The sequence below is a fragment of the Tenebrio molitor genome, chromosome 4 (genome assembly GCF_963966145.1).
Source record: "Tenebrio molitor chromosome 4, icTenMoli1.1, whole genome shotgun sequence".
Lineage (NCBI taxonomy): Eukaryota > Metazoa > Arthropoda > Insecta > Coleoptera > Tenebrionidae > Tenebrio > Tenebrio molitor.
The window spans coordinates 16,121,614-16,148,558 of NC_091049.1; the positions used below are offsets into that span (position 1 = coordinate 16,121,614).

General features: G+C 37.2%; 1 protein-coding gene and 1 long non-coding RNA gene across 2 annotated transcripts; both read left to right on the top strand.

The window, feature by feature from the left end:
* Positions 1–2: 2 nt before the first annotated feature.
* LOC138127742 (uncharacterized) lies at positions 3–9,555 on the top strand. Its single transcript, XM_069043812.1, has 2 exons — positions 3–3,641; positions 3,700–9,555. The coding sequence occupies exons 1-2, from the start codon at positions 3,385–3,387 to the stop codon at positions 4,412–4,414; spliced, it is 972 nt and encodes a 323-aa protein (XP_068899913.1). The 5' UTR covers positions 3–3,384; the 3' UTR covers positions 4,415–9,555.
* A 28-nt stretch (positions 9,556–9,583) lies between these two features.
* Positions 9,584–12,516, top strand: LOC138127760 (uncharacterized). Its single transcript, XR_011158393.1, has 2 exons — positions 9,584–11,938; positions 11,984–12,516. It is a non-coding gene; the product is annotated as an uncharacterized lncRNA (long non-coding RNA).
* Positions 12,517–26,945: the final 14,429 nt, after the last annotated feature.

The following is a 26,945-nucleotide window of genomic DNA, read 5'->3' on the forward strand; positions in this document are numbered from 1 at the left end:
ACGTTATAACTTGGATGTGGCAAACGTCGTGGAAAACGTATTGCATATTCCCTTGCATCCTCACGTGCATTGCGCCAGCACTCTCCATAAATTATGAGCATTTCGGTATACTCTGCAGCTGTATACATGATTTCAATACGAAGTTTGACAATTTCGAATCAAATAATAACTTGACGTTGTCAAAATCTTCACAGTTGCCCAAACATTTACTTGAAATTCCATACCATTCTTACTAGAATTATGTTGCTAGGCAATTCAAACCTTTGGTTAAATTTACGTGAAATTCAAATTAACAGCGTCCTTCTGATTGGTTAACTTTAATTATTCATTACAAAAAATCGATTATACCCTGTCCTTTTTTTTAAACGCTATTGCTTTCAGTTATCACTAAGGAAAACGCACTGTAAGTTTGATCCGCGAGTTCTGGGACGGTTATACATTCATCGCGAAAACGTGAATGTTACATTGGGTGGTCACTTACATCGCATTGTGACATTTGTGTTATAACCTAAAATATGGAATATACCGGGTGACCAAGAAGGACTGTTTAAGTTGGCAATACAATTAAGAAAATTTTTATTTATAACACTGCAACTGGATATGTTTTGTTGGTTTATTTGACAAATATCTAATATAGGTATAGCATTAACAACGACAAGCCACCAACAACCGGAAGTTACTCCTGTTATACGATTTAAAATACGATCCAGTGTTACCAACTTAAACAGTCCTTCTTGATCACCCCGTATATCGAATAGGTGCTCTGTATACATTTAACTAACAATGGATACAGCTGATGGAAATACCATCGTTTTTGGTCAAAAAATAAGCTGTTCAAAATGTATAAAAAAACGTTGACTATTTGCATAATCGTTGAAGGTACCAAATCAAAACGATCGGCTATTGCAAGCAAAGTATCCTGTTTAGATAAGTACCAGAGGAACACCAATAAAGATTTCTCAGGTTGCACTGGATAATTTCCTCCTCTGTACTTTTTTTGATTAACTGCTGTTCATAATGTTCTAGTAGCACCTTGAGTAGGCTTTGAAATGTTTCTTTCTTTAGTCTGAATAGTTGATAAAATGTTAATTCCGTATAGTCATTTATCCACAAACTTATGTCAACATGTTGTCGAACATGAACTACTCTTTCTTTAATAAACAGCTTAATGAAGTTTCTCTTTGATTTACGACATAAAATCATGTATTTAATAACTTCTTCCAGATTACCGTCACATAAAATTAAAAAAAAAAACAGCCCCGTGCAACGTCCATGCTTTTGACTTGAAGCTTTGACTTTGTGCTAACCCATCTCATAACCTAAATTTTTAATAACCGGTACGTTTTCGCGTTAACTCATACCACTCCGTTGGTTCATTTAACCGCTCCGGTCAACAATAAATAATCCGGTCTCTCACGAAAATAACCTTTATGTTTTTGATTAAGGTGAAGTCCACTTCGTGTTCTTTTCAAAAACTTGCATGACATTATTAAATCTTCAGCTGATTGTATTTTTTCTGTAATCAAGTACTTTTATAATAAAATTTGAAAACATAGCGCGTATTTATACAAGCAACCTTTAAATGGACATTTTATTTCCAACAACTTTGTGGGAACACCATTTTTGAATATAACTCCATCTGGAGTAAATCCCAGCCATGGATGTCTATTACAAATAACTAGGCCTATTTCCCGAACTTCTCCTCCTATATCCTGTATATAGGCTTCTCTAGCAGCATTTTCGAATGTAATCCCATGCTTGATGTATTTACTTCGTATTGGTTTGGGCCAAAAAAAGTCACTACATTTTTTTGTCCAGTTATTCTTTCCATATGTGTATAGGGAATAAATCGGGGATCCTGTAACACGAAATTTTCTTTCTTGCTGCCATATTTTGGATTTTTGTGGTGCCTCAGCTGCTTTAAATACATTTGTATCCTTTAGATTTTTTAATATTCTTTTACAACATCCCCTCATATCTATTTCATGTGATACATCCAGCTCATTTAACAATTTATTTTGACGTCCATTATCTAAAATGAAATTTTCTATATTTTTTTCTACTAATCATATGTGAAGTACTGCATTACTTATAATAATGTTAATGAAATCTTCACTTCCTATTGAACTTTCTACATCCACCGACTTTCTTTGCATCAACTTTCGTTCTTTTGAACTGTAATTTGTCTTAAACGTTCTCAATCTACTAGAATTCATTTATCACCTCTACTTACATGTGTTTACTTATAGCTGAATTTGGTTGGACTTGTGTTAATTCTGCTATAACCTCAGAAGCTTCATCATCAGATAGACATTTTCTTTTCACAATGATATTTCTTTTAACACAGTTCCACTGTCGGATAGGAACTGGTCTGTACCTCTTCAACACATTTTTCTTTGTGGTATTCCACCAACATTTTAAATCAGTGCTCGAGAATACTTCCATTTCTTCAATTTTAACCCTGAAAAGAAAATTGTGGAAAATGGCAAACTAAAATTAATACAACCTACCTAGTACAATGGAGCAAAACTGCAGAAATATGTTTGCATCTCTGGGACAATCCAGCTTTACAAGTACAACTACTTTTTGATATGTCTAATATATTAATTTTTTTTTAACAATGTAACTGTAGTTTCATGTGGTAGTCCAGTAGTTGTACCGCTGCTTTGGAGCACTAACGCGAAAACTTCAACTAAGATACTACTTTGTTCTTTTATGCCACAGGTAATTATGTGTTGTGCATTCAATACATCTTCACCTTCTATTATGCATCTGGAAGCTGGAGTGGCATCCAAATATTTGAATAAATTTGAAAGACTCAAATGGGTAATCATACAGTTTAGGTCGACAAATCTGACGCATGCGCAAATGATTGAATGTCACGCGGATTTTGCTAGCGATGTTACCAGATTGTTCAATAACAATTTATTTTAAATATTTAAACTAGGTATCTACCCAAAAACAGACAATGCTTCATGCTGGACCCGTATATTTTGAATCCAGTTTTAGATTCACTGAGTTTCGGAATTTCAGAGTTTCATTTGCGCATGCGTCAGATTTGTCGACCTAAACTGGGGTGCGTTCAGAAACCAAACGAAGTATTTGTTGGAGCAATGTGGAGCGATGTGATTTCGTTCCCAGAGTGTCGCTAGAGTGTCAAATGTTTTTGAACGTCTTGAGTGATTCTGTTTGGGGAATCAAGGGGAATAATATGTATAACCTCACTATTCACTATAAATAACATCACCATTAATGTACTTTAAGAATGGAAAATAAAACATATTTAAAACCGTTCTGACTTTTTTTGGAGCAGAACAATTGTTGCATATTCCTATATCATTTTCTGAAAGTGAGGACGATGGAAGTAGTGAGGAAGAAGAAAAAATGGTTTTAATAGGTTGTAAAGGGAAAAAACTGAATGCTCCGATACGAATTCAGCATTACATTGAAAGGACGGTATCGGGATACACAGCGCAAGAATTTCAGCAACATTTTCGAGTGACTATAGCTGCTTATGAACATTTATTGCGAATAATTGCTCCAGAGTTACTTCGGCGTTCTCCTACAGGAAGACCTACTCTTAATGCTGAAAAGCAATTATTGTCAGTCATATGGTTACTTGCAACACCAGATTCTTATAGGTTTGTAAAATATACTTTTATAGATCTCATACCTCTTAAATTACAATTATCGTTTCAGGTCAGTGGGTCAAATGTTTAACTTAGCAAAATCATCCCTTTCTGCAGCTTTTATCAGAGTTATTAAAGCACTCAATTCATTAGCTCCTCGAGTAATAAAATGGCCAGAAGGAGAACGTCTTAATAATATCGAAAGGAGATTTCATGCTATTGCAGGGTTAGATAATGTTATTGGGGCAATCGATGGCGCATTTATTGAAATTAAGGCACCTGCTGAAGATCCAGAATCTTATATAACACGTAAATGTAATTCTGCATTTACATTGCAAGCCATATCAGATCCATTCTTAAAATTTACGGATGTATTTATTGGATATCCAGGATCTGTTAGCGAAACGAAAATTTTCAAAAATTCCGACGTTTATAATAAAATAAGAACCCATATTGGTAACCATTTTCCTGAAGATGAATATATAATTAGAGATAAGGCCTACCCAGTTTTATCATGGTGTATTCCACTATATATCAACCGAGGAAATCTGACACCAGCTAAGGTCCATTTTAATAATGTTCAAGCAAAAACCCGCGAAGTTGTAGAAAGGTCCTTTGCTCTATTATTTGGAAGATTTAGAAGATTGAAATTTCTCGATATGAATCGCACTGATTTGATCTCTGCAACGGTCCTAGCTGCCACGGTGCTTCACAATGTATGTCTGGACTTTCAGGACCTGCTAATTGATGACTACATTTGTTTAGCCATAGGTGACATGACGTGAGAAATAATGATGAAGATGGTAATATTGTCAATGCTATTGGTGAGGAAGGCAGACTTCGACGTGACGCTATATGCCAACAATTGTATGCCAATCGCAATTAGTTTTACAATTTAAAAAAAAATCTATTTTTAGTTTTTCAAATTATTATACAGGTGGTCCCGATATAATCTGCCAAAAAAAGTCTGGGTTATTAGAAGGATCTAACAAGTCCAAAAAACCCCTTTTCATTAGGTCCAAAATAACGGGGATAAATTAACTCCTATCCACACACATTCGACGCTGCTGACCACAAAAATACGTACCTACTCAGGAATTAATTGTTGGTGTTTGTAAGGATGACAATATCTAAGCAACATAGGTATTTACCTGAATCGTTTATGACAAATATCAAATCCACGGCCTCCTAGATTCATAAGAGACTCGTCTCTTATCCGGCCTGTCGCATTCGATAAATGTCTGTTTTTGAAAATTCCCCGTATAGTATGTCCATCTAGCGACTTTAATGTGATCCATATATTAGTATATGCAACTAAAAATACGTATGAATAATGACATTTTATATAATAAATTGTCAATTTGAAAAACTAAGTGCAGTTGAAACTTTAAAAAATGCCACAAACAAAGAAAAAATGTTGTATTAGTTCACGACATAAAGTTAACACTTCTTATCATAATCTACCCAATGATATCACTTTAAATGCGGCATGAAAGACACTCGAAGACAGGACTGAGAGATCATATCATGAGTGCCGCAGAATATGCAAGTAGTAAAATTTTACCAAGATTCCAAAATTTAAGGACCAATGTAAATATTTCAGTCACCTTGCAAGATAGTTCTCTGGAAAAACTAGAAAAATTGTCTTCTTTTAGTTATTTGCCAAGTACCAATTTTCAAATTGAGACGGCGGCAACAGCTTTTTTATGTGGCTACTTAATTATGAAAATAACGACGGCAATCCATGGATGTGATTATTGCTTGTCACATTTACAAGTTTCAAAATCGAAAAAGAAAATCCCGTTACTGGAATGATAGAGGAAGGCTAAGTTACCCCAATGATCAATTTGTGGGTCTAGTATAGTTTGGGAATGAGAAATTGGAATTTTAGCTTCTTCACTTGCATCTTGCAATGGGTTTTGGGTAGGTTATACATTATAGATAATAATGAAGATTTACGACTATGAGCAGTTCATTCCAGGAGGGACAAACAATCTGCATTTTACCGATACTGGGCACCCCTTTTTAGTAACTAACAGGTAGATAAACTTACCACTATTGTAAATCTTCATTATTATAATCTTTACAATCTACCCTAAACCCATTGCAAGTGAAGAAACTTAAATTCCAATTTCTCGTTCGCAAACTATACAATTTACAATAATTTCAATAATAGTAGAAATTCTACCAAGCATTTCAAAGGAAAATATAAATTTTGTTTTGAAGAATATCTTGGCCTCATATCTTTCGGGAAATCCACTAATTCATTGTCCTGTTCATGGTAAAATGTGAGTGAGACACTTATTTAAAAATTAGAACTTCCTGTCATTGTAAATTTTTGTAACTTGCACTCACAGACAAATAACAAAAAATAATAAAAAAGAAATTTGTTGAAATTAAATTTACCGTTCATAAAAAATGTTTTTGATTTGAGATTTTGAAAAAGTGTCAGATGTGTGTGTGCGTTAAAACTGTTGAAAAATGTTGAAAACACCTCTATAAAACAATTTCCTGCAAGGCAGGCAACCAGTACAACACATAAGCCCCGTATTGTGGCGCACCCTATAAAACAAAAATAATGCTTAGAACTACGAATGCGGCAGGCCGGATAAGAGACGAGTCTCTTATGAATCTAGGAGGCCGTGCTCAAATCTGACAAACTAAATCAAATTAATGACATTTATTGAAAACGCTGTACACTGTGTGCGTTAATTCACGAGCTTAGTTAGGTACAAAAGCTGATTTTGTAGACTGAGATGAATGAGTAGGTAATAAATAAAGTCTTCCTCAATGTGTAAATAAATGTAGAGGTAGTGTGTGCAAAATTGTGGAAAAACTGTGTAATAAGAGTATCGTCTTAATTGTGGTTAAATAACCAAAATAATGTATTGAATAATAGTATATTGTATTGCTTAAGCAAACGAGTGTGAAATCGAATTTTCAACACGTGGTATACACGATATTTTTCGGACGACCACAAAAAAAACGCTAATATTCGGTATTCCTTCAAACTTCAAATATTATTCGACAGAGCTGCGGACAAAACATACATTGGTGGCCATGGTTACTACAACTGTGTGCAATGATTTCATTGCGCACAGGCTAGAAGGTATCTGATTGGCTAACCAGTTTCATTGCACACGGGTTCGCTATTTGCATGCAATAGCCAACTTTCAATAATAGTTATTTGTGCGAATTTACGCATTTTTCATAGTGGTCGTCGGAAAATTTATTTACACTTTACATATTTGTACTTTCAACTCTAACTGAGAATATCTACTAAGTAGTGAAAGGTAAACTAGACTAGAAAAATTATTTTATAATAAATGTTCTGTGTGCCTTCCGTTGGCATTTTAGCACATTTGAGTACGCCGGTACCAATTTTCATAAACAGAATTTAGCATTTCTGGGTTTTTACGAATCTGGTTCGTGGCGTCTGTTACGCGTTTCTGGAGTTGGCCTTTTGTATTTATTTCAACTTCGTTTACCAAATCTTTCGTGTGGCCCCAAAAATTAAAATCCAGAGGAGTCAAATGGAGGATCGGGGACGCTATCGTAATGGAATCAGTCGGAACCAACCTCACGTAAATGCTGATGTAGCTCCACAAAAGTACGTACAACGGGACGGTAGGATTCTTTCAGGAAAACGCTCGCCGTATGGTCGTCTTGCCGGTCTTGAATTACCACGTGTTTCGCCATAGAGTAAATGCAAATCGGCGTATGCTTGTTTTGTGAATTTCATAACTTTTTGAAGGATTCGCAAATTTAAAATTAAACTTGACAAATGTCATAGGTGTTACAGGTACCGTTGCTAAAGAAATTGCAGCCAAGTAACCAGAATTACCTTTTTAAAACCAATTAACTCATTAGCGTACAGCAAATTTTGACCAGATTTTCAATTATTTTTATCTCGAAAACGAAAAGACTTTCATTAGAAACATTTTTTGAGTATGAGTTCTACTCATCGTCACCTATTACTGGATTTCTTCTGGCAGGTCATATTGGGACCACCCTGTATTTTATATTAGAAAAATAAACAAATCAAGAAAACAATGATTATTTTAACAAAACAGTAATTCTTTTAACTTAAAAAAGTTATTCCTCTAGTTAAACCAACTTATTTTTACGTTTTCTTTAAAAGTGCATCCATTTTTGAAGCAAAAACCTCCACGGCATTGTTTCTGGTTTGGAGAGTTTCTTGATGACGTCGTTCGCGGTTTTCTTCCCTTAGCGTACCTGCAGTTTCTATTTTGTCAACTAATTCCTCAAATGTATTTTTTCTTCTTGTTACTCCTACACTAGTAACTTTCTTCTTTTTGCCAGATGGTTGAATTGATGAATCAGTTTCTGAGCTGTTTGCTTCATCTTCAGTAGTAACTATAACAAACCAAAGACCAATATAATCTAAACGAACATGATTTAATTCTGCAATTAATACGTGTATCACCCTGGACTGATGATGCTACTGCAATAGGCCTAATGTTATGCTTTTTCCCCAAAAATTCATCCATCAATTCAAAATATTTGAAATCCATTCGATCACTTCCAAATTGCCGGTCACTCATATTATCTTTCTTTGCAGCATATTGAGATTTCAAATACCGCCATTTATCATGGCACTGTGTGGAGGTGTATGGTAAATTTTGTTTTTCCATCTCACCTGCTACCATCTTCCATACCACTTCTTTTTAGCAGTAGTGGATTTGAATTGACTATCTAACTTGATTCGTAAATCAATTAAAAGACGAATCGCAGAATCAGTCCATTTCAGTCTTGTAACTTTTTGGGAATTTTCTTTTGGTCCTGATTGTGAATCCTCTGATAATCCTGGAATGTTAAAGCTTTTCATGAGCTCGTCATTGATTTCAGCACTTATTAATGTTCCGTCTAAAAAAGAACAATAACTCTAAAACATGTTTCTCCTACTTATATATTTTTATTACAACATTTACCCACCTAATTTGCTTTGGAGGTAGATTTCTCCGTCTTCCGTCATAAGCAGACCTTGGTCCACTTTTACTACTTGGTAGTTTGAACTATTTATTGAATTCATTTTCACGTCGAAAACTATACCTTTACAAAAAATATGAAGTACTTAATTTTTTTTTTGCCTTTCCCCTTTCACCTAACAGGCCTATCAGGTACCTTTTACGGTCGGTTTGGTTTCTTTTTTTTCCTTTGTGGTGCGGCGGGGCTCCGGGGTACTTTCCCCGGCTACCTACGCCCACCCTCTCTCCTCTCCTTTTTCTGGACGACACAGCACGAATATCACAACATACAACATCCATGGGAGGCCATCCGGCCTGGGATTTAAACCCTGCCGACCTCGCGGTGGTGTCGGGAGAGTGTCGCTCTTCCTTCCACCACCCTACCGTCAGCCCCTACTAGACATACACACACATCCATGGCCCGGCGGAGTTTCCTTCCTTCGAAAAAATCCTCCCCCTTCGGTGGGATTCGAACCCACTAGCGCCGGGACCGCGACCTCGGAGCACTGTCTCCGACAGCCATGCGGCCACCGAGCTACCATGAAATACTTAAATAAATTTTAATATGATTTCCAACCTCCAACTCCAGACACAGACCACAACTCAGAATCCACAACTTTCACAATGCGCATGTCGAGCGTTATTTCGCCCATGTACCAGAGGCCGGCGATTTTTGAGCGCACAGAGCGTTTTAAAGCGAAGTTTATGAACGAGACGTTTGAGGGAATTATTTTCTTCAGATGAGTTTACGAACGCTCGTGGGTAAGATTTTACGCGCAAAAGACGCTCGAGCGTAGTTACTGAACGCACCCCTGTATAATTACCCTCAAATGATACATGACAGCTTGAAAAGCATTGTAAAATGTTACAATCATATTTATTTAACTTAAGGCAGTACTGAAGTCAATTTGGTTGTAGGTCGTAAAATTTTATTGGATATTATGAGCGATTAACCTGAACCGATTTGTCCCAGGTGTGCCGGTCATCATTGTGTTAAGGACTGTACATCCACAACTTTAAAGTGTATTAACTGCTCGGCGCTTCGAGATGAGCATCCGGACATTGACTGTACCCATGCGGCATGGGATAATTCCAAGTGTACAACTTACAAATCACATCTTGCTACTTTCAAAAGCAGGGTCCTTAGTCTCGAATAGCAACCACTGCATTCGTATCATCGGGGGAGAGATGTTTCACTTTCCCACAACCCATCTGAAACTCATACAGTCAGTTCTCTAGTTTGCTATTATCAAAATGTTAGGGGGCTGGGAACCAAAACTCACAATTTTTATCTCTCTACGATTGCTGCTTCGCATTATAACATCATAGCTCTTACCGAAACATGGCTCCATGAGGGCATCAGCGATAGTGAATTGTTTGATTTGTCAACCTTCACAGTCTTTAGACATGATCGCACTACTGTTCCGGAAGGGCCTAGGCGGGGTGGTGGAGTGTTGCTGGCAGTCCGGAATGAATTTAATGCTGAGAGGTGCGAAGTGGTGTGTGATGTTATGTCCAGAATCGATCTTTTGCTAGTCAAGATTAATTTTAATTATCGTGCTGTGTACGTCCTGGTGCTTTACATTCCCCCGAACTCTCATGATCTTACGTACAAGGTCTTCTGTGATCTTCTGATGTCTTTGCATTTCTTATATGACAGCAATCTATTAATTGTGGGAGATTTTAATGTTCCGGATTACGTCAACGGAGTATGTGGTCATTCCAAAGCTTCTACCTCTTGTCAACTGCTTAACAATTTGATTTGTTTTTACGACTTGAAACAATGCAATAATGTTCGAAACTCTAACAATAGGCTCTTGGATCTGGTGTTTGTCAATCGGTGTCTAAGTTGTTCCGTGATCGACTCAGGTGATCCGTTGGTTGGAGTCGACGATCATCATCCATCTCTTGAGGTGGGCGTCACCATAGGTGATGTGTTCAAGAGATTTCCAATCGGTCGAAGCAGTTCGTTCAATTTTAGGAAATGTAACTTTGTTGCTCTCTACGATGCTTTGAACGGTGTGGATTGGTCGTTTCTCTCTGCTTGTGCAACTGTTGAGTGTGCTGTGTCCGATTTTTATTCAGTGTTGAATGAGGTGTTTCGCTGTCATGTGCCGTTGAGGGGTAGGTGTTCTGGAAGTTATCCGGTATGGTTCAACAAGAACTTGATTACTCTGTTGAAAAAGAAGAATAGGGCATGGAGACGTTATAAGACAACCGGATCTGTCTACGACTTTGAAACTTTTAAATCCTTAAGGCGGTGCTTTAAGGCGGATGTTGCCGCTGTGTACAGAGAATATGTCAGACGAGTTAACAATGACATCAAAACAGATCCAAAGAAATTCTGGTCATTCCTGAATTCCAAGAATAACTCCAGCTCTATTCCTGCTTCCATGGTTTTTAACAATGCTACTATAACGGATCCTCAAATCATAGTTGACAGCTTTGCTGATCATTTCTCAAAATCTTTTACGAGGGATGCCGCCAGCACTCTCCCATCTGCTTCTCTTCCGTATGATAATCTTACTCTGACGAGAGTTTCAGACGATGATGTACTTAAAGCCATAAAATGCCTTAAACCTAACATGACTAGTGGACCTGATGAGATACCAAGCCTTGTGATAAGGGATTGTGCGGCGGTCTTCGCCGATCCTTTGTGTTTCCTATTCAACCTAATATTAAATACTAGTTGTTATCCTATGAGATGGAAGACTTCGGCCGTGCGCCCCATTCACAAAAAGGATGACAGATCGGAGATTACCAACTACAGGCCTATTGCCTTAATCAGTAACTTTGCAAAGGTCTTTGAATATGTCCTGTATAATTCCTCACTCCATTATGTCTCCCACAAGCTATCTCCGAATCAGCATGGCTTCACAAAGTGTCGGTCCACCGAGACGAACTTGGCGTCGATCAGTCAGTATCTATCTGATGCGTTAGATAACCATTCCCAAGTGGATGTAGTTTACACGGATCTCTCGAAGGCCTTCGACAGGATTGATCATGGTCTTTTGTTGATCAAATTGGAGTCATTCGGTTTTTCGGATAATCTTGTGGAGCTAATAAGGTCTTATTTAAGCGATCGATTTATGTACGTGGGAGTGAATGGGTATGCGTCTAAGCCCTTTAAGCAGGAGTCTGGCGTTCCGCAGGGTTCTGTTTTGGGTCCGCTGTTTTTTAATATCTTCATAAACGATCTGGTGGACGATCTCGACGTACCGCACCTCTTGTTTGCCGATGACATGAAGATTTACCTTAGGATAGACTCGATTGATGATGCTCTTCGACTTCAGGGCTGTATTGAGGAGATCTCTAGAAGGTGTAAGTTAAATAACCTTGTTCTCAACCATCTTAAGTGTAGCATAGTCTCATTCACAAGGAAGACCAAGCCTCTCTTATTTGACTATAAAATCAACGGCTCCATTCTTACAAGACGTGAGTCTATTAGAGATCTGGGTGTCATCTTCGATTCCAAACTATCCTTCGGCGAACACATTCGGACCATTGCGGGGACTGCCTTCAGGGCACTGGGTTTTGTTTTGCGTGCTGGCAGGGAATTCTCTGATGTCGCGACCCTGAAGCTTCTGTACATCACCTATGTGAGATCCCGGCTCGAGTATGCTTCCCTTGTGTGGTCACCGATTTATGATGTTCACTCTTCTCTTCTGGAGCGAGTGCAACGCAGATTCCTGAAGAATGTAGTCTTCATGTTGAATGGTGCATATCCGCCTCGTGGGTGTCCACAAGGTCTTCTGCTCGGTGAGGTTGGTCTGCAGTCTCTGCTTGATAGACGCATGGAGCATTCGGTGATCTTTTTGTTCAAATTGTTCAGAGGGCTGCAGGAATGTCCTCACGTTCTGGAGAGGATCAGCTTGAGGGTTAGCCGGTCGGGATCTAGGGTAAGGAGTGTTTTCTACATCGGTCAGCGCCACACTGACATCGGGCTCAAGTCACCCGTCACTCGAATGCTGCGAAATTACCAGAGTGTCGAGGCCCACATCGATATTTTTTGTTGCAGCATTTCGCAAATCAAAAAATTCTTCTCCATCTCCTCGTGAATTAGGGCGATCCTACTCAGATGAGTGCTCGGTAGTTGTAGCCTGGGTGTTGGGATGCTCTCTGTGTAATGGTTGTTGTGTTGTGATTGTGTTTTGTGTATCATTTTCTTTTTGGCAGGGCTTCTAATTGGGCGTCAAGCCTGTTAGCCGTCAACAATAATAATAATAATAATAATAATAATAATAATTAACAGGCACAATGGTTGGGTTTGAAAAGGTTGGGAAGCGCCGCGTGCCGTTTGCCGTACAATGCAAATATACCAAATGTACAATACAACCCTGCTTAAAATATTACCTGCTAGTGGTAAAGTAGGATTTATAAGCCCCGCAAGATCTTTAACTTAAAGTACCATACAATTTTACGACCTACAACCAAATTGAAACTACAGTACTATGTACTTACAATATATAATCCAGAAGGAGCAAAAATGCTAATATGGAGTTTGGCAGAACAGGTCAGAGTGTTAGGGAGAGTCAACAGCGAATAATTCGGAATTCGCAACAACACTGCGTTTTCCCATCTCTTCCAGTACCTGTGACCAACGGCTCGTCCAGGACGTGAGTTTTTCCCAAGCTTTTGGACACCTGCACCACTCACGCCCGACAAGCGGGTTTTTCCGGGTACCTGCACCCTTTTGTATACATTCTTGTACATGGCAAATTTGAGAGTGAGTCGTTTTTGCATAACCACTCGTGTGAATGCGCGAAATCGGAAATGGATCTTTTCACAATCCCGCCAACTCAAACAACCATTGAATCCGGTCATTGGCTACCCTTTAAAAATGTATTATCTTTATCGGATGATGGCCCACTGGAATTTATAATTAACGGACGAGGTGACGAATTTATTGGTCTCTCGCACACGTTACTGCAAGTGGTCGTTAAAGTTACAAAAGATGACGGGGGTGATTTGACAGAAGCCGACAATGTCGTTAATGATGAAACAGAATATAACAGGTGGTTGTAAAGTAAATGTAGCTAGATTAAAAATTAAAAACGAGTTAGAATGTTTACGTACCCTGTTAATTGGCGTACTCTTCTAAGTGCTCTGTTGAGCTGGTTTTCTGTTCGAAAAAAGAGTGTTATCGGGGGTCGTTCTCCTCTTTGAGTCAGCTTTAACCCATTTCAATTCAGCAAAGTCCTATGAGTCCAGGAATTTTCCTTTTTTTATATTGGTTACGCATTCGGCAATTGGACCTCTGATTCTGATTGGACATATGGAATTGAACACTGTATTTTCTAGTTATCTAGTTCTACCACAATGTGAAATTACCCCTAGTAACATTTCGTCGGTGATATATAGTGCTATTCATTAGTAATACAACGAGAGGGTACGAAATTGCGTGAAATTTTTCTCCTCATTTTACTCGTAATTGTTTCTTAGACAATTTCCACACGTTCGCTTATTGGTCCTGTGTATAACAGGAGCTGTCGAAATTCTGTTGCTTTAAATCTGTCTACGTCACTCAAATTTCTAGGTAGTCGTGAAAACTCTCTCGGTATATAATATTTAATTTTTAATAATTTTGCAGATGCACCTAGACACACCAAATGCATTAGTCCAATGGAACTTGTGATACAAGCCCCAAACCCAACCGTTCTAATGGACTTGCACAATTGGGTTTATGGTAATTCTCATCACGTTTTTCTTGAAAACTTTTGTCTGTGCGTAATGTGGACTCGATCCCTGGAAAAGTCATTCTTCCGTTTAGAAATTCTCCCTCTTGAATGCATTTAGTACATCCACTATAACCTGTATGTTCTTTAACGCAAAGAACAAAGGATTTTGCAGGGGCGTCACAAATAATTTTTGATATTATAGGATCACCTTTTTGTTGTTGATAAAAATACCATTTAACTGAAGACATTCAAATAATTTAATAAACGTATAAATATTTAGGTATTAATCAATCAAATCATATCCAACATACAATTATAAAAGATAATTTAGAAAAACAATTTTATTTAAGAATTAAATCTATTTTAAAATCAAAATTAAACGGTAATAATTTAATTAAAGCAGTTAATACATATGCTGTTCCATTGTTGACCTATTCTTTTGGTGTTATAAAATGGTCCAAAACTAATTTACAGAATATAAATATTCAAACTAGAGTTCTGTTTACAAAATTCTGTAAACATCACCCCAAATCTGTTATTGAAAGATTTAATTTACCACGCGAAAATGGTGGTAGGGGTTTTTCAAATCTAGAAATTCTACAACAAAATCAAATTGCTTCACTAAAAAATTATTTTCTAAATAGAGCTCGTGATTACACTTTTTTTAATGCTTTGGTTTCAGCGGATAAAGGTTACACACCTTTAAATTTAAGTGATAATATAATTTCAGATATTGTTGAGCCAAATATACCTGACACTATAGCAAATATAAAACAAAAGTCTTTACATGGGAGATATTTTAAAGAGCTAGAACAGCCAGAAATTAATATTCAAGCTTCTCATGCATGGCTTAATAAATCAAATATTCATCCTAAGACTCAGGGTTTTATATTTGCAATACAAGATCGTGTTATAAATACAAGAAATTATAAAAAATCGATCATCGATAAATGTAGGATGTGCGGAACTGAAGGGGAAACCATTGAACACATCATTTCTTCTTGCACCGTTTTGGCTCAAAGCGAATATAAAAAACGTCATAATATATTCGCAAAAATTATACACATGAATTTAGCAATTAAATTCAATTTATTAAAGGATACACAACCACATTACATTTATAAACCAGAAAGTTGTTTAGAAAATGACAATTACAAATTATATTTTGATCGCACAGTTTTAACTGACATTCACATTCAGCATAACAGACCAGACATTATTATTTTAAATAAACAACAAAAGCAAGCATATCTTTTAGATATAGCTGTTCCAAATTCACACAATATAACACAGACATATAATACAAAAATTAATAAAAATTTAGAACTCTCCGTTGCGATGAGAAATCTTTGGTGTTTAGAAAAAATTTCGATTTTACCATTTATAATTTCAGCAACAGGAATAGTACCGCAATCTCGTTTTAAAAATTTAAAAATTTTGGACTTAGAGAACACATTGGTGGTTGAAATTCAAAAAGGTATATTATTATACTCATGTCACATCGTGAGGAAATTCCTTAACATTGACACAGAACATAAAACACAAAAAAGTCAAAATGTGGAGGCGAGACGCCGGTAATTATGTTGATAAGCACTGCACTATTACTTGATAGTATTATCCGTAATAGTGTATGTACTCCGGCAAAATTGCCGTGCCGCCGGGATACGAGATCCAAAAAATTTAGTGTGTCAGGCTTTATCAAACCATGAAAAATTCAACTATAAAAGGCTTGTTAATAGTTGACTCATTCATATCAATGGACATAAAAATAGGCCAAAATTGACTCGGTAGAGCTTTTATATAAAGGAAGCCCATCAATGTTTAAAGACAATTTCAAACAAATTTCACTCTTACATTTTTGGAAAAATGTACTTTCAAGTTCTAGAATATATCGCAAATTATTTTCAACACCAATGTGTGAATATTGTCCATCTGATACATTAATAACTTCGCAATTCATTGGTACTTATATTAGAGTTCTAACATCCTTTGGGAAATCATAGCCTTCTTCTTGAAGCAAATGCAACAATTCGTTCATTGCTTTTTGTGACAAACTACTTCAATACTTTAAGAACCATTTTTTTTATTTGCTGAGTGAAGTCTTGTTTTTTTGGCTCCGACAAATTAATTTCATTAAGTGGATTGCCTATTGTTGATCCCAAACACGACGTAGCAGTTAGAGGAGCAGTACAAACGGCGTCCAAATAAAATTCACCAATATTGTTTTTTTCTAACTGAATTTGTGGCGATGCTACTTCCTGACAAGCTGACGTACTCGAACCACTGTTATGGTTTAAATTGTTCACTCCAACTAACACATTCTTACTTGCAGGTAGCTTTGATGTCTCTTTGGCAATGATTCTGTGAATATGCCGTTTTGTTTTAAAAAATCGTTTATTGGTATCCATAATTGTGGTTAATACTTAGGAATACCTATGCAGTAAATGTACTAATTTTTAGTTACACAATTTGAGGCACTATTCACAATAACATCGTTGACAAAATCTCTTGATATCAACGTTATTAATTCTAATCTTAGAAATCCAACCTTTACTCTTATTTGATATCAACGTTATTAATTCTAACCTTAGAAATCCAACATTTACTCTTATTTGACAGTACCTCGGAGATAACATACTTAACTTCCTCTTCAGTATCTTCTGTGTCGACTTCTTGAACTCTTTTTGTGTTCTTCTTGTTTTCGTTACTTGCATTTTCTCCTTTTCTGGTGTTTTTCTTCCTGCATGCCACTGAGAAATGGTTCATACCCCCGCATGATAAACAATTTTTCCCAAACGCTGGACACTTCTTTGCTTCATGTTTCCTGTTGCATCTTGTACACATGATCAGATGTTGTTCTCTTTTTTCTGGTAAGTACCTTCTTGATTGTTTCAACTTGGGACGACGTATTTTGAAGTCTCTTCACTTGTCGCTCACTGTGTTCTGCAGTCAGGCAATATTCAATGCAATCCTTCAGCGATAAGTTTGGTTCTCTTAGCAAACGTTTCTGCAGATTCTTGTCTTGAATGCCAAATACGATTCTGTCTCTTATGAGCCCCTCATTTAATATTCCAAATTCACACGTTGACGCTTTGTTTCTTAGCTCTTTGAGAAATGATTCGAATGTCTCACCGTCACGTTGTACTACGCTGTTGAAATTGAACCTTTCTATGATCACATTCTTGATTGGACTACAGTATTCTTTAAACTTCTTTACAACCAAGTTGAACTTTTTCTTGTCATCTGCATCTGCCCACGTAAAGTTGTTGAATCTTTCCAGGCCGTCTTCTCCAATTAGATTTATCAATAGAGCTATTTTCCTCTTGTCTGGCGCTTCCTCCAAATCAGCTGCACTTAAATATGTCTCAAAACTTTGTTACCATTTGCGCCAACTCACATTTACGTTTCCTTTTATTTTGAGCGTTGTCGGTTTGTTTACTCCTTCCATTTTCTTGTGTTCTTCGCGAATCACTACTTTGGGCAGAGTGTAACACCCTCGATGCAACCTCGGATTGAGTTCTTCCTTACGATTACCTAGTGTTTTTTTTTTTGTTGGCCAACAAATGTATCCTCGCTCATCGGCTTTCTTGGCTCACTTTTCTGTGTTGTTTACTTCTGACACCATGTTATATACTGATTTAGAATGATGGCTTTTGTATTTTTAAGTATTTATTTAACTAAAGATAACAGATTGACAATGCAGGTATCGTGTATTGTAGTTTCAATTTGGTTGTAGGTCGTAAAATTTTATTGGATATTATGAGCGATTAACGGGCACAATGGTTTGGTTTGAAAAGGTTGGGAAGCGGCGCGTGCCGTTTGCCGTACAATGCAAATATACCAAATGTACAATACAACCCTGCTTAAAATATTACCTGCTAGTGGTAAACTAGGATTTATAAGCCCCGCAAGATCTTTAACTTAAAGTACCATAAAATTTTACGAGCTACAACCAAATTTAAACTACAGTACCTCTTGAGAAAGCTGACGCCATCTCAGTTCTTTATGTGACAACTTAATAACAGTAATGTAAGATTTATTTTACAAAAAGAATAAAAAAAAACTCATAACACATTTAAAATCATCCAACAGGACAATTACATATTTAATTAACAGCCGTGTGCTCCAGGCAACAGTCAGCCAGAAAGTGGTGAATGTTGACAGGCGGCGGTGACTCAGTACGTCTAGAGCTCTAGAACGTGTCCTTTTTTAAAACATAGGATCTCGTTCCTAACACTAAAGTAACTAAACTAATTTAAAATATGACAGACTCCAAACATTATTCCAGTGGCATCTTACTCCAGTTTGGAAATAAAAAATACCAGCTGCAGGGCCAGCACCACAGCCAATATACAAAGTCTCAAGGAAATGTTGAAAATGATAGCCTTGAGCTTCGATGCACATTGAAAGTGCAGGCCAGAGATCTCGATGGATCAACCTATGATCAAAAAATTGCCACAAATAACGAAGAGTCTCCTGTGCTGTAGCCCCGTCTTATTGAAAATATAAATTGGTGAAGTTCTTAACACACGTGCATCATGTACGCGCCTGGGCCTTGCATATGCCTTACATATGCCTTGCAGCGCCACAGAGAAAAACTTCTTTTTGTTGTAATAATAATTTCCATCAATTGTAGGTTTTTCAATGGGTATATGGCACCCATCGATGGCTCCCAGAACCCTTGGAAAAGCCTTCTTTTCTAAAAAAGTTGTGGTTATGTCTGTCATTTTGCTCTTCAACAGAAGGCCACTTGATAAACTTTGGACACAAAACTATATTTATTAAAAATATTTTTTGAAGCGAGAATAAAACTGTTGATTTTGGAACCCCAAACTGTCGACCAACTGAGCGATAGCTATTAGGAGTTGATAAAATGGACAGGGCTATCAATAACGCTTTTTTTTAATGATATTCGCTCCTTTCCCTTTCTAATGTCTTCTTCAACAAGACGCACATACTCGTAATGATCTCCAAGGAACTGTAATATTCTATGAAATGTTTTGGGTACATTCTATAATCTTCTCTAAAGGAAGATCGTGATAGAGCTTGAATTACTTCAATATAATTTTCGACTCTTGGCTTACTATCATTTGTACAACTGAAATTTAATATATTAGGTAAACTAGGTACTGGATACTTGTAGCAACTATCAAGTTAAGACTCCGACTTACTGTTTAATTACTTCTTGTAATATTTCCGGGTCTAACATTGGTTCAATTGCCACCATGTGTTTTAAACATTGGGTACGTTGTATTGTCGCATAAACGTCAAAATTTTGGTACGTGCCACTTTTTTAAATTTTAACAAGGACTGATACAATTTGCTGGCAGTAGGTGACAGTGCTTTTTTTTCGAGATTTGAAAGTCTCGAACTTCCTGCTTTGTAACAAGGTGGGAGTTTCAGGAGTTTGTAAGCTGACGGAAGGGATTACTTCATCTTGCAGATGACATAGTTGGTCTTTTGATGTTTGCTCTAAAAAAGCAAAATGTATACATGACATTTTATGTAAATATCATTAAACTTACTGTATGGAATTCTTAAAGTGGGTAGAGCCGTATTTTTCAATTTATTATTTGCAACGAAGTAATGATTCTCGAAGTGCAGACCGCATATAGTGTGGTGATTGGTGTAAATGACTTCATTTTGAAGTTATTTATACAGTAATTTGCAATTTGTTTGCAAAAGTGTATTAAAGTTTGGGGCAGGAAATAAATTCAATTTCGTAGTATAGTCCATTTTTTATTATAGTCCGATGAGCTTAGTCCGAATCAAGAAGTCGACATGACCTGCGTCTGCTTTCGACATTTGACAGCAGTGCATGGTGCTACCAATATTTGATAACTATTTATCAACTAATAAGTAAAATATATTAAAAGTTGTTGAAAACGACGCTGTAACGAAGTTACTTAGGAAACGCTCCCGGTGGCGGAAAAATTTCGTTCTTTCTCCGAGCCGGGCCAGAAAATTAGCGCGGAGCCGACTACCTCAACCGTGTCCACCGAATCCGCCCCGGAACCCGTGTTTCTTCCGGCCGACAATACCCGGACTCCGCGCTGAACAGAGCTCTCCCACCGCCACAGCCGCGAGTCAACGGCCGCGCGCAGCCATCGAGGCAATAAAAGGCCCGCGCAGAGCCTGCAGAGGACAATTCCATTCCGAGCACCTTCCGACTCCGATCCCAAGTCCGACCATCCACCTGACTCCTAGCACTAGCTCCGAACCGGCTCCCAATACACCTCCGACTCCGCTTCCGACCCCTGACTTCCGACCCGTTCGCTCCCCTAGTAAGCGAACCAGGTCATCCCCTGTTTCCGGCCCGTTCGCTCCCCTAGTGAGCGAACCAGGTCATCCCGCTCATCCTGTGTTTCCGGCCCGTTCGCTCCCCTAGTGAGCGAACCAGGTCATCCCCTGTTTCCGGCCCGTTCGCTCCCCTAGTGAGCGAACCAGGTCATCCCGCTCATCCCCTGTTTCCGGCCCGTTCGCTCCCCTAGTGAGCGAACCAGGTCATCCCGCTCATCCCTTGTCTCCGGCCCGTTCGCTCCCCTAGTGAGCGAACCAGGCCTCCCCCAATCCCCCCGGATCCCGTCACACCCCCGCAGCCCCGTCACACCCCGACCGGTTCTCTCGCCACGCCGCCAAGAGGAAGCACGCCGCCAAGAGGAAGTTCCAGGGCCGACCGACGTAAGTACGAACACCCTCTTATCTTCCTTGCCGCCGAGGACATCCCCCAGGTCACGGGCACCATCCCCGGAGGATCTCGCCTTCACCAAGTGGTCCCCCTTGTACATAGTGTAAATAAAGGTTTTGCGACGACTGTTTGTTTGCTTCCTCCCCTTACCCCGCGCCCTGACAGCTGACCCCTGGACGCCGTCACTCCGCAGAGCTACCCCGGCCGTGTGGCGTCCCACCACAGCCGAAAAAGGGACTGGCGCTCGAGGCATACCGCGACCGACCGGCGTCAAATTGCATCCCGTGACGTCACCACCGGAAGTGATCGTCACAACACTAACAACTAGATTTGGACTGTCTTTCTTTCTTCCTCGATTTTGTTTCGGCAATGCCACGTAAGGTCACTGCCCTTACACGCTAATAAGAAATTTGTTATAGTAATTTCAAGGCGATCTTCATTTACCAGGCCATGACACTGACCAAAGACAGTGTGCTATGGAATGGCCTACCACAGTCTGGCAACATTCCTTCTCCAACATTTGGTGAAAAAATTCGAAATCCACTAAACCTGTCATTGAATTCGCATTTGTCAAATATGAGTGATCTAATTTTGCGACAGTTCAAAAATGCATTATCGCATTGTAATATACAGTTTAAATCCACCTTGGGGACAGTAAAATAACGGTGTTCATTACTGATAATATTTCAGATGTTCTGCTGTGTTCCGGGCTATTGAAACTGTTTGGTTATAAACTAACGCGAGGTGGGCATTTCCAACTTAAATATGTATAACAATTTTGTTCTCCCCATTGCCTAAATCCCACCCCATTTCTTGTAACTTGCTTCCCAGTCTCATTACAATATTCCTTTTTAAAGCCAAAAGATTTTGCCCAGTGATTGTGTGGTCATTACTAATTTTGATTATTTCTTCCCAAAATGTAATTTTTTCGCAATTAGAAGTTATTGGCACCGCGTTTGGTAGAAGTCGTTTCATTTTGTCCCCATTTATATCTGTTCCCCTAAAATATTTAGCACAAGCATGGCTGCTTTTGCGATTTCTTCATTCGCATCTTGCTCTAATCGCACATGTCAAAGCGAGATGCATAGTGGGACGGACTTAATAAAATACGTACAAAAATCCAATAGCTTGTTCTACATTATGTTGAAAAGAGATAGCAATATAACAGTTGCTCTGCTTATTAATTGATCCATCGGACTATAACTAAAAAATGGACTATACATTATAATTTATTTAAAACATACTTATTTTATTCGTTTTCACTCTCATCAGTATCAATACTTAAATTTATAATTAAGGCACTAACAAATTTTGAGCGATAAGTTTCTTCAATTTTTAAAACATGGTTTATACAATCACTCCATAATGTATGATCTATTTTATTAACCTCGTTCTCGATAAGTGTTATGGTTTCTACACTAAATTTTGAATTAGTATTATTGTTTCTTATATTTCTTTTTAAAGTCGCCCAAACTAATTCAATGGGATTAAAACAACAATGATAAGGAGGTAATCTAACGATTTTATTGCCCATTTCTTCTGCTAACGTATCTATTTGGTACATTTTTTTAAAACTAAAAGCCTTTATAACTTCCAGTAACTGTTTTTTTGAATAATTTTCTTCAAAAAATATGTCTTTTATAAAGAAATTCGACAATTTCACATTTTTTACTATTACTGTTGGGAATTTTCTCTGACATTACCGAATGATAGCTTGCGTTGTCTAACACAATGACGCTATTAGGTTCAATGTTTGCCAAAAGAGTGTCCTTAAACCAATTATAAAATAAATTTCCAGACATATCTTCATGGTAGTCAAAATTTGCGTCTTTTATTGCTTTTGCCGATAAGAGGAAGCCATTCGGAACCCACCCAAACTTAGAACCAGCATGCAATATAATAATGCGTTTTCCTGTTCCTGGTTTGACATCCAAAACGCATTTTTTAGCACCGTTGACCCATCCTTTTTTGACAACATCATGACTATCGTACCATGTTTCATCGAGAAAGTATAGTTTTATTTTCTTCTCTACATTTTTTAATTTCTACTAAATAATCATAACGCCATTTTTTAATTCGCGGAGATTCCATGATAACCTGTCTCTTATCAATCGTCTTGTAATGGAACCCAATTACCTACTTGTAAAAATTTTTGCAAAGTTTCTACAGAAAATTCAAATCCAATTCTTTGTTCAGATATTAATTTATCTTTCAAACTTTTCACTGTCGGAACTATTTTCTTTTCTAGCATTTCATATATTGCATATCTTACACTGTGAGCATCTTTAGCAATTATTTACTTGTTATAATGATGCACATTCAAAACAATATTGTTAGCTTCTACTGGTAAATGAAGGCGCTGAGTTGTATGTTCGTCTTCACCCTCTGTTGAAGATGCAGATCGCATTTCTTCATCAACAATGTCACCCTCGGCTTGATAGAATTCTAAAAAAAAGGTACCTAATTTATTATCAAGTTTTTATAAGACACCATTTTGTCGCACGCGTTTGTTACAAAGCAAAGAAGTGCGAGAATAGTATATTATGATACAAGTTTATAAGGAAGCCTTAAGAGTACGACTCGTAGCGGAGTGCTTTTAACGTCGCAAGTGCTTTAAAGGCCCTTATAAACGCGATAAGACGTAAACGACCCGGTTCTCAATTATGGAAAATTTAAAACAACGCGTTGTTTACAAGCACAATTAGCTGGTTGTCCTGGTATCGAGCAAATTGTTTCAGTCTTGTTGCTTTGATTTTGAATTAAAACTATTGAAACTGACATTTAACAATTATCAAAATATATTTTTGTAAATGTCAAATTTGACGTTTTTGCCTAAAATTGATTTTTTAAATTAATAATTCGCAGCCGTAGATAAAATGTTGTACATAACACGTGGGCTAAAGCATATTACAGGAAACTCGTGTGTTACAGATGAACTCGGGCTAAATAAATTTTACAATTTTTTTCAAAATTGCTATGACAATTCGAAGTACATACTATCAGGACACATAAAAGTATTCATAGCATTACTTATAAAATCATCTACACTTAACCTATTTTCTAAAATGTCTTCTTCATGTCCTCTAAATCCATATTAAATATACAACAATCATATAATGATAATGTTGGATATACTAAAATGTTAACTATTCTCTTAATTTCGTAAATCTAGTTAAAACTGTAGCTTCATCTGGAACCTCGTGTACTGCTTTGTTACAATTAGCGCATATTGCATAATACTGTTTTATTTTGTGTAAAACAGCACCTAAAAAATAATATAAGCTGGCCTGCACTGCGCTGGACAAATTAAGAGATGAATAAAATTCATCTTCCTCTTTTGTAGCTCGTGCACTACAGTGGTTTCTATTGTTACCAGTTCTTTGTTTTCTTTTAACTGACTACAGTATTTAATAATTAAATTACGCTCATCATTTTGATAACTAGTGCTTTTGGAATGACTTTCAACAACAACAACAACAGACTAATCGTAAGCTGACTTTAAACATGTGGGCATCTGGAACAGATTGTCGCGACCTTATGGATAAAAATGTATTTTCCAGACAATCTTGTGTGAGTCTCCCCAACATAACAAAATCAAAGTTTTCTACTTCGAAGTATATTTTTTGGAAATCCAATGCTAACTTTGTTGGCAATAATATTCCACTTTGAAATGGTAGCCACTTGTTGTTGACGGTCATCTTCATAATACAGGTAACATCTTGGACGGATTTCGAGCAAATGATTTTGTCGTCATAATTTTCCTTATTTTTCATCGATATGGCCAAACTTGGATACCGACATGTCAATAATCGGAACCATCTATGAAACAGTTGTAAAAACCATGCAGTCGTTGTGTTTTTCACTATTTTTTTTTAATGAAATATAATACAGGAGACTAGCCGCAATATCATGAATCAATGCAGTGCAGTACTTAGAGAAACATTCATTTTATCAAAGTGTATTGGTCTGATTACCTTCTCCTTCAAGTGGGGACATAATTTTACCACATCATCTTTTTCAAGCTGATAAAGTCCTTTGATGGGTTCAATAGAAACGATGTTATACTGCAGCTTATGTTTCTTCACAATGGAATCTCCCAAAATAAAACTATAACCTTTTGTTAGCGCTGCTGCTATATTTATATAAATATGCACAGGATCTGGTACAACCGAAAGTCGTTCATTGCTAAGACACGGATGTGGAATGGAATTGCTAATAACACTGGGCCCTATCACGACACCCTTATTGAGTTTAATCATGACTCTAATTACCTTGATGATGAATTCATCTCTTTCTGTCACGTTATAATTCCATAAATCTATATCGTTTTATGTTTACTTTAATCACGATTTTAGTTATTGGCAACTTCAAAAACGGTGTCGTGATACGGCCCACTGTGTTTTCCAGCAACACAGCTCCTATTTTGAGGCCCCATGTCGGATACAATTGCACGCACTGTTATGCCAATTTCATGAGCTTTCATTATTACCTTCAAACATTCATAAGCTTCCAAAGAGTTATATGAATTGGCCGTAAAATTATAAGCAACTATTTGCTTCAATCTGGGAGAAACGCCAGCCATCATATATGTACACTAAAGCATGGGAGGCATACCTACTCATTCGAGTTCTCATGTGATGATTGAAGTGTTGGTCTACCAATCACTCTGGATAGGCTACTGTCTAACTGCAAACCAGGTGTGATGCTCATCTCCTTTTTAACATTACTAACGTGGTAAATAGTTATTTGTGTATTAAGAGCGCAAAGTGATACATTGTCGATTGAGAGATTGTTTTCTCGAAATCGACAATGGACATTTGCGCTCGCAATATACACAACATTTTTTTCTACAATTGCAACTATGACTACTACATATTATTTTATTTGGAGTAAATCAATGTAATACTTTATTAAAATCAGAAACTAATTATTCGCAATAATGACATTAAAAGTACAGTTAGGGACACGCAATTTCGGACATTATTTTTCTGTCAGTTCAAAAAATTGCAATATAAATTACTCTTTATTGTCAACGTGCCCTTCAAAAATTCGAATTTTGAAATTTATTTTCTGTTCAACGTCAATCGCATGTCAATCAAAATCGTCGCAAATGGTAAAATTGAGGTTAATAATGTAAGGCCTATTTTATATTTTTTGACAGTATAATGACAGTGATGCCCGAAATTCCGTGTCTCTAACTGTACAATGATTACAGTTTTTGAAAAGTAATCCGTGCTCTGGAAGTGTGTATTCTGTTTTTTTTTGCTGCACTTACAATTTCGGGAGGTGTACACGAAAACGCTTCCTTAACAGTTTCCCTTCCGTCTACAGGATTTTGAGCAATGTTTTTTGTAAAAACACAAAGAACATCGACACAAACTGACACAACAATTCTTTCTGTTTATTCCTTGTCATTAGTTACAATAATCACTGGACATCTGATTTTAACAAAAAATTCGGAGAGCGAGCGTTTAGAAAGAATACATTAGTACTAACTTTTTCTTGCATATTGCTTTAATAAAGGCGGCAATCATTTTTTAGGTTAAATTTAATATTAGTTACAAAAAAAGTTGTAAATATATGATTTTGATACTTACATTCATTAGTTGCCTTATCACATGGTTTCAATAATCTAAAGCTTCTACTTTGTATGCCAATAACACTTTCATTTTGACTGGACATCATTCTTCACTGCTGAATAATAACAATAACTCAGACAACAGACAAGACTTTGGCATACAAGATAAGTCGACATATAGAACGCTGTTAGCCATCATTTTAATAAAATATCTATTGACAAAAAGGGATAAGTATACATATTCCTGTTTGTCAAACCTCAACTAACTTTTTATCACTTAAGAAATGGTACAACTAGACATAACGTCTTTTGCTAAATTGAAGCCAATGACATTGCATGAATCTTGGTGTCACAATAAGGATAAGTAACACTTTTTTCTTCTTG